The following is a 10,043-nucleotide window of genomic DNA, read 5'->3' on the forward strand; positions in this document are numbered from 1 at the left end:
GAGAGAAGAGTTGTTGCTCAAATATGCGAAGAAATATTTGAGCTGTAAGTATGGTCTCTGATTTGAGTAGTGCTTCAGTCAGTGCTCTGGCCTTAACGCATGCAGTGGTCTTGATGTTTGCCTGGCCTTGTATTACTGCTAGTGTACATAGTACATCAGTGTACAGAGCTTTGTCTGGGTTACCAAAGAATCCAAAGACCTTCTTCAGTGCAGCATCCTTTGCCCACCAGTGGCTTTCTCCAAGTGGAGGGAGGCACTTGTGCTTTGGCTTTGGCTTTCCCATACATTCATCCTTTGGTAGGACCCTTGGATGAACACGGTGATGTCATTCAGTAAAGGGAACAGTGAGGCACTTGCCAAAACCACTCCTGTTGTGTCAGCTGACACTAAGTTTGGAACATGCACAGAACACTACATGTGGACTTGGTTGGGAAAGTGTGTTGAAAGTAAGGCAAAGAAACCTCTGTATTGCCCCTGCATGTTAGATGCCCCACCTGTAGCATTGCCAATGCATCTGCTCATGTCCAGGTTGAGTTTCTGAATGACTTCAGTCAGCAACTGCACAAAATACTCGCCAGTGGATGCCTCACATTTTACAACTGCAACAAGTCTTTCATGTATAACAATTGTGACGTATCTGATAATGACTGTACACTTGTCCTGAAAGGTTATGTCCTGGGTTGTGTCAATCTGGACTGAGAACACTCCAGCTTCCTTAACGTCACTAGAGATGGAGTCCTGGATAATGTGATGAGTTCTAATAATGACTGCATTGATAGTATTTTTGGAGAGAAGAGTGTTAAGCGAACCTCTGCCTCTTGCCCCAGAGTGACAGAGTTTCTTGCTTTCTTCTATACAGTCAGTCAGATGTTCGTTCAAGCGCATATCATATTTTCCAAGCAGAGTTATAAGCTCCAAAAAGTTACCATGATCAACACCTGTGTCATCTAAAGCATATGCTGCCTCTGAATGCATTCCCCTGTAGCTAAGCCCCCTATTGCCAATGACTTTAACTACATCTTCTGCATGCTTCAGCACCTGGTGCCTCTTACGCACCTGCTCTCTGTGGGCTGGCATCTGACTACCACTCATCAAACTCTCTATGTCTGCTTTGGATGCCCTTAGAAAATATGCTTCAGCACAGTTTTTGTGTGCATTGCTCTTTTCGTGCTCCTCTACACGCTGATGAACATGTTTCCAATCTTTCATTCCAATGATGAAAATACTGCTGTCAGTGGGCTTCCCGAATGCCCTGCAAACTGAACAGTAAAAAGTGTGACTGCCTACACTGTATGTAAGCCACTTTCTTTTGATGCCATCTTTGCAAAAGAAAACTTTCTTCTGTTGTGGGTGGAAACTAAAAAACAATTGGAGGTCATCTAACTTGGGTCACTTAAAGTAATCAGAGGCTAGGTTGGCATCATTGTTTTCCTCGACTAGCTCCTCTACTGCATTTGATCTGGGCCTATTGACATCGTCAACCTATAACACATGAATGAGTGAATAGTCTTATTAATGACTGTTATCAAGAATTGGGCCTACTGTCAATCTACTTATGAATGAAAGCATAATCATTAAATATTATATTCAAAGTTTTAACACTATATAACCAGTATTCAACATTTTTCAGTCTTAGTAGCCTATGCTGATGCGATAATTATTAGTAGCCTATGTTGATAGGATAATTATAATCCCGAAAGTAAAATGTTTGCTGCATACAAAGTTTCCTCGTCTAGTTAACATGGTAATTTTCTGCCTTAATTGTAAAGATAAGACAGTCCACTTCAGTACATGGTGTACTAGTATAGGCTATCCCACACTGTTACAGAAAGAGCTTGGCTAGCCCAGCACTCCCCAACTCTGTGACCCAGCAGCCTACTGTGAACAGGTGGCAGGTGCTGTGAGTTTCTGTGACCCAGGAGGTGCTGTGACCAACAATGTGACCCACAAAAATCAGTGAACAATTCCTTTTGCTATACCGTATCCAGTGAAGTAGCGTATTTTCCATTGGACACATAAGGCATGTGTCTATTGTCCCCCAAGCTTTAGGGGACCCCCTCCCATACACACACATAGTGCAGTAGGGTTTGAGTCAAATGAGAACAGAAAATAGGTTAAAAGAAAGGAGGATGGACATTTCCAATATATATTTACGTTTACCCTTACTGCTGTGCCGTTTTCTTTCAATTCCTATTTTGCCACGTGACTACCGTAACGTGTAACGACAAACTCAAACTTGCTAGGCTAGAAACTCGACCGTGGAGCTGACAAGTGTCTTCATATTTTTACACATTTTTGTATAATTTTTAGTGTAAAGCACTTCAATGTCACCAAGAAATATTGTCAAAGCTCAGTAAATGATTAAATATCAATAATATTCAATGACAACAGCGAAAAGGGCATTGTACTGAAAGAAAAGCCAAACTTTCTGATCTGTTGCAATTGTACTGTACCATGACTCATGCCCGTAAATTAAAATTGGTCTAACCATGGACTTATAAATTTTCACTTTAGTATGTACTGAAAGCATATTATTATTCCAAACAGATTTCAACATTCCAACAGCTCGCCAAGCCTGTCTAATCCTCTCCTCAATTTCATTGTTTAATGATCCATTAGATGATACAATCGTTCCCAGATATTTAAAGTTTTCTACATTCTTCACCACATTATTCCCAGTTACACAATCGATTTGGTTCTCCACGTTCATATTAATAATTTCAGTCTTTCCACAATTTATTACCAATCCCACTTTTTCTCCTTCCTCCACCAGACTATCAAGCACCCTCTGCATCTCGTAAATACTTCCACAAATCAGTACAATATCATCAGCATAGTTCAAATCCATCAGCTTCTTATTTTCTTTCCAGTTAATTCCTGCACCTGTTCTCCTTACAACCTTTTTCCTAACATAATCCATAACCAAAACAAACAACAATGGCGAAAGAACTCCTCCTTGAATCACTCCTGACCTAACTTGAAATGGATCACTCAAAGAACCACCCACCATTACCTTACAAAAAGTTCCTTCATGCAAGCTTTTAATAATATTTATAAACTTTTCTGGTATACCATAGAATCTCATAATTATCAACATAGCTCCACGTGAAACACTATCAAACTCCTTTTCAAAATCCACAAAACACATACTAAGTGGCATTTTCATCTCATTAGCTTGTTGCATTAGATGCCTTACAATAAAAATCTGATCATTACAACCTCGACCCTTTCTAAATCCCGCTTGTTCTTCTCTTAAAATTTTATCAATTACTGGCTCTATTCTGTTCAACAAGATTTTGGAAAAGACTTTTGCAACTACAGGTGTCAAAGTTACCCCCCTCCAATTGCCACACACACTTAAATCTCCCTTTTTTGGTATTTTTATAATCACTCCATTTTTCCACTCTTCTGGAATTCCACCATTATCCCAAGCCACATTAAAAAGTTTCAAAAGCACATTCATCAACTCGTCATTTTCCACCTTAAGCATTTCAGGGAATATTCCATCCTCTCCTGGGGCCTTAAAATTCTTTAACTCCTTTATAGATTTTGCTACCTCTTCCAAAGTTATATCCCCTGTTTCTATCTGCAAATCTCTCTCGGCTGGCAAAATGTCCTCTTCAGCTGGGATTGGTCTATTTAGAACAGATTCAAAGTGCTCTTTCCACCTTCCTTTTATACCCAGATCTTTAGTCATCAAATTACCATTTCTATATTGTACAGGTATTTCCTTCCTTCTCTTTTCAGTCCCAGTTAACTCCTTTATGGCCTGATACGCTGCTCTTGTGCTCTGACCGTCATTTTTACTTAATTTAATTTCTGTCTCTGTCGCCTTTTCATCATATAGTCTCCTCTTATCACGTCTAACGAGTCTTTTTACTTCAGAATGTAAACTCCAGTAATTTGTACTTTCCTATAATACGTACACTCCAGATTTTCTATACTGCATGGTGTCCTTTCTGACTTTTTCTTTACGGTTTGGCTGGAGGGTTTGGAGGGCGGGGGAGAGCCTTCTTTGTTATCCTTATCTCATTCTGCTAGTTCAGTTACTCTTCTAGGAACTGTCTAGTCTGGGCCAACCAGCCTACTGCCGTTATCCTCTCTTCTTATGTTCTTGAGTGTATGTACTTCTGGGAAAAAAAAAAAAAAACAGTGATGGGGGCACATCCCCTTAAAAAAAAATGATGGAGAAATTTATATACTGGAAGAACAACCAGATGAACTGACAAAAGAAGCTTCGTTGAAATCCAGTACCTCACTTTCCCCTGCATCTGATTGTTTTTACTTTTGGGATTGATGTTGACCCCCAAGAATCATTAGGAGCCATGCTCCCCAAATATAGAATTATGGGTAGGAGTACACTGTACATCGTGTACCATAATGTAAGAGCCATAATTATCTGCCTTCTTTTCACTACTTCTTAGGATTCTTAATTTGTGAGGAGGGCCTGACCTTTTAAAAATCATGTTTGCAAAATGTGTATAGGGGAATACCTTCCTCGTAACCAACAGAACTCACCTGGGAAGGTTCATTCAAATCCATCGAATACCCAAGAATTTAAAGTACACACACACACACACACACACACACACACACAGCCTGAATCCAGCACAACGGTGTCAGGCGCTTAGCCGAAAATGATATTATTCTGTGTCGGATGGTTGATAAAATGTCCGCCATTGAGCTGGTGAAGTTAAAAGCTAAAAGACAGATAGATAGGTAAAAGAGATAGATGGATAAATAAATGGATAGATTGACAAATAGACAGACAAATACGAAGGACTTAGAACATGACACAAATCTGGGTACATACACTTGATTGACGGCCGGGATGAGAGGACTGTTTTTATTAGCCATGATGGCCACTTGGTACACGAAGTAGGAACTCCGGGCCAGATAGAAGTCACATCTTCCTGAATTAAAAAAAAAATAAAATCGTTAATTTAATGGTATTCCCTTTAGGCAGAGGGCTTTATATTCAGTTTTATTGTTCCTACTTCCAGGCGATTTTATTTAGCTTCGTTGAAACGTTTCAAAGTGGACGGGTCAGATATCACCTTTATTTACTTCTTTATTAACAGATGGTCTTCCCAGCTTAAATAATTTCGTCTTGTGGCAGCTTTATTATATGAAAAATATATTTCCGTGGGACTTATTCCCTTCCGTAAGTCTAGGTGAATTTTAAACTTTATGGAATTTGGTGAAAATCTTTTGGGAATGTGTAGATGAGGTTGAAATTTGAGTGGATAGCTTTAGAAGCGTGTCGATATCCTTCACCTGGTTTTTGTGCCACACACACACACACACACACACACACACACACACACACACACACACACACACACACACACACACACACACACACAATTCCAAAAAGAGTCTAAACTACAAAAAGGGAAACTACCATGACCTGAAGAAGTACTTCTTAGAAATAGATTGGGAAAAGGAGCTTAGAGGACAAAATTGAAATGTTATATATAGATAATTCTGTGATTTTTGTGAAACAGAAGTCCAAAATTATATCTCTCAGCACAAAGAAACAGAGATTAAAAAGAAGAAATGGTTTAATACAGAATGTAAAAAATCAAAAGAAAAAAGAGACTTGCTGTGGAACACATACAGAAGAAACAATAGTGAGAGGGCATATAATAACAATAAACAGGCAAGAAATTATTATACAAGGATAAGGAGGGACGCCCAAAGACAGTTTGAGGAACACATTATAAATAAAAGTAGTGATCAACCTAAGCTATTTTACAGCTACACCCTAAGCAAAACCAGAGTTGAAGATAAAATACAGTCCATTACGGACGAGGGGATCATCTATACACAAGAGAAAGATATTTGTGAAGCACTAAATAAAAATTCCCAATCAGTTTGTACAGAAGGAAGTAATTTTGAAAAAGATGATAATGGAACATGCATGCCCACACATATTACCAGATCTATAAATATCCGAACAAGAAGTACAGGAAGAGTTAAGTAAATTAGTCAAAGGAAAAGCATATGGTCCACACGAAATTTCAGGTTGGATGCTACATGAATGTGCAGAAGAGTTAAGTAGACCATTATATTTAATATTCAAGGAATCCTTAATTCAAGGTAGACTACCTGATATTTGGAAGAAAGTAAACATTGTTCCGCTATTCAAGAAAGGGAATAGACAGAATCGACTCAATTACTGACCAGTATTACTGACCAGTGTTATAAGTAAGATACTAAGATAAGAAAAGTTTGGGTAAACGATCTAGTAGAACACAGTGTGGTAACAGAAAGGCAGTTAGGTTTTAGAAGGGGGAAAATCATGTGTTACTAATCTATTAAGCTACAATGATAGAGTTACAGAAACATTACAGAAAAGAAAAGAATGAGTGGAGAGTATCCATTTAGATTTTAAGAAAGCATTTGACAGAGTACCTCACCAAAGACTTTTATGAAAACTGTAACATCAAGGAAGAGTTCAAGGCAACCTGTACTGTTGGATGCAGAATTTTCTCAGAAAAAGGGAAAGGAGAACAGTACTAAGGGGAAATTACTCATCAAGGAGGGAAGTGACTAGCGGAGTTCCACAGGGCTCAGTGCTGGCACCATTTATGCTTTTGGTATATATAAATGACATAGACAGCAATACTAGAAATGGAAGCTATCTAAATATTTTTGCTGATGATGCAAAAATACAAAGCAAAATTACTAACACAGATTCTTGCAGAGAACTACAGGAACAAATAAGCTTCAGGATGGAGGAATAGATGGCAAATGGAATTTAATGTGGACAAGTGTCATGTAATTAAGTTTGGTAAAAGTAAAAAAATACCATATCAGTGAGAAGGTACGTAACATGTATACACTTGTTTCTAATATTTCTATTATGAGAATAGCATTCACATACATAAATGAAGACATGCTGAGAAAGATAATAATATCATTCATCAGACCAACCCTGGAGTATGCATCAGTAGTCTGGAATACTCAATCTTAAAAAAACACATAGATATGATTGGAAAAGTACAAAGGGGAGCTACAAGATGGGTACCAAGCTTGCTGGCTCTAAGCCATGAAGAAAGACTAGGAAAACTGACTTTACGAACACTACAGGAAAGACGGAAAAGAGGAAACCTGATTATGCTATATAAAAGCATCTCAGGTAAAGGGAAAACAGACATAAATGAAAATATAACCTGTGGGCAAGCATCAGCAAGAGGACCCTGCAAAAAACTACATTTAAGAGAGGCGAAAAAGATGTAAGGCAATTTAGTTTCCCAAACAGGGCAATGGATTAGTCGAATGCACTACCGAATGAAATAACGTGTGTCAAAACTATTCATAAATTCTAGGATATGTATGATAAAAATGATTTAATACAAGGGACAATACAAGCTTGCCTCATTCATGTAAAGATACAGTTAGGTAAGAACAATTTGGTAGGTAAGCACACACACAAAACACACACATACACAAACACACACACACACACACACACACACACACACACACACACACACACACACACACATATTTATATTTATATCTATCTGTATACAGTATCTATCTATCGATATCTATCTATTTATCTCTCTCTCTCTCTCTCTCTCTCTCTCTCTCTCTCTCTGTATATATTACATCCTCGTCCCGCGCTGCAGCAGGCTCCAACAACAGTAGTTCAGTATAAGAAGGACGTTGGCCAGTGAGTTGTTCTATTAAGGTCAGCTTTCGGTGTACAGCATGCAAGACCAGCTCAGGCGTTGTAAATAAGCACAGGCTTCTTAAATTCACTGTCTTTATTTTCCAGATAATAACACTTAATGCTTGCCAACTTCACTTTACTGTTTTCACAAGTACCGGAGCTATACAGTCTTCACTAACTGCAATTACACTTAATGCTTGCCAACTACACTTCACTGTTTTGACGAGTACCGGAGATATACGATCTTCACTAACTGGACTGACACTGCACTGATACTGAACTACACTCAAACTGAAATGAAACAGAGTGAACTGCTTTAGTCTCTTCCCCATCCTTGTACAAGCTCCATATATACTAAAATAATATACTAGGTTCTTGGGAAAGCAACAGTTGCCAACTTGGAGACAGCCAAAATATCCAGAGTTTTCTTACATTATGTAGCACTCTAAATTATTTAGCATACAAACTGAGAGAAAATTACATAATCTAATAAGCAATCACGTAAATAAAACATTATAGAGAAATCTATATCTATTCTATATACCCAGGCTGCTTCCCCCAAGGAAAGGGAGGTAGCCGAGACAGGACGACACACTCCCAATTTACTCATCCATTCAAACACATTCATTTGCATCTTAGCCCCAGAGGGGAGAAGTTACAGATCCTCAGCGCACCACATCGCACGAAGGTCAACTGCGCAGTGCAATCAGTGACATCCGCAGCAGGGCCCGACAGCAAAGTTAGTTTACCCCTGCCACATCATAATAGACCCATCCCCTTACTCGCACCTGACCTGATCAGCTAATCAGACCAAATGCGGGAGAATATCCCCTCTGGGCTGTGTCATCATTTATTCATCCACAGTTTCTCTCCATTTATTTCTGTCATGCACAGCCACTCTTCCTTGCTCAACATACATCCCTCTCGCATCCAACGCTCTCTTCACACTGTCCATCCATCTTATTCGTGGTCTCCCACTCAGCCTTGCACCTCTCACATCAGAGAAATAGAGCACAAAAATCAATATACACCTTACAAAATAACTCCACTCACAACAGCAGGCTAAATGGCAACTTTAACATGTAGCGGAAAAATTCGGGAATCGTCGGGAACACCCCAGCACCAATTAACTGGCAAACCCCTCTTCTCAGCACTACCCCCTCCTTAGTCCTTTGTCGTCTTGACAAAACTACACAGTACTTACAGTCATAATCATTAATCCTACTGAAATATCTAATTATACACAAAATAATCCTTCAACTTATCAGATCTTCTCCTATGCCACTTCTGACGACATCCCTGCTCTTCCACATAGTCCACTTCTTCTGGAATGTCTTGGTCCTCTTCCTGATTTACTTCTTCCATCGGGAAACTAAAACCATCACCTTATACTTCAGTTCTTTGGTCCTCTTCAACATCCTCGGCTGCAGGTGAGGACGATTCCCTGGAGACGTCCCAGCTGTACTGTCCTGGTCTGTGGTACTGCCACAGACTATTCACGTGTACCATTTTTGGGCGAGACTTCCTGCCTCCCCAAATCTGGTACGTTATGTCTAACAGGCTGTCCAACACTGTGTAAGGCCCGTCTCACTGGCTCTGCAGCTTCGGTGATTGTCCCTTCTTTCACTGAGGATTGTATAACCAAACTTGGTCACCATCATTGAAGCTCACCTCACGTGCCCTGACATCGTATTTGAGCTTCATCACTTGGCCAGAAAACTTTAGAAATTCTCGCACTTGATGATGTACCTCAGCCAGCCTTTCCTGAAGGTGCATCTCATAGCTGGAAGTGTCTGTAGGCAGCTCCTCACCAGGTGGTCTTCCCATTAACAAGTCAATGGGTAAGCATAATTCGTGGCCCAGCATCAGTTTCACAGGGGTGTAGCTGGTAGATTCATAGGATGCAGACCGATAGCTTTTCGTCTCATTAACTCTCCTCCTCTTACTGACTCCCTTCAACCTCTGTCTCTTCGCCGCACTGTTGCATCTTTATCTCTTTTCTATCGCTACTTTAATGGTCACTGCTCCTCCGAACTGTCTGCTTGCATTCCTCCACCTCTACGACGGGCGCGTAGCACCCGTCTGGCAGCAAACTCTCATCCCTTTTCTGTCCAACTCTCTAATGCAAGAGTTAACCGTTACTCCCAGTCTTTCATTTATGCAACAGGTCAGCTCTGGAACTGTCTCCCTCTGTCTGTATTTCCTGCTGCCTATGATCTCCAGTCTTTCAAACGCAGTGTGTCCAGGCATCTCAAAATGATCGGATCATGAATTTGGCTCTCTATTGTATTTTGTTTTTCTCTTGGAAGGAACTGTTACTGCGGGCCATGGCCTTTGGTTCCTTCTTCCTCGCATAAAA

General features: G+C 39.9%; 1 protein-coding gene across 1 annotated transcript; it reads right to left on the bottom strand.

Annotated features, from left to right (window-relative positions):
- Positions 1-411: 411 nt before the first annotated feature.
- LOC145407307 (zinc finger MYM-type protein 1-like) lies at positions 412-1,209 on the bottom strand. The gene has a single exon (XM_080278316.1). The coding sequence runs from the start codon at positions 1,207-1,209 to the stop codon at positions 412-414; it is 798 nt and encodes a 265-aa protein (XP_080134442.1).
- Between the last annotated feature and the right edge of the window lie 8,834 nt (positions 1,210-10,043).

Source organism: Coenobita brevimanus, chromosome 8 (genome assembly GCF_032717465.1).
Source record: "Coenobita brevimanus isolate Jiangsu-jjx chromosome 8, ASM3271746v2, whole genome shotgun sequence".
In the NCBI taxonomy this organism is placed as follows: Eukaryota; Metazoa; Arthropoda; class Malacostraca; order Decapoda; family Coenobitidae; genus Coenobita; species Coenobita brevimanus.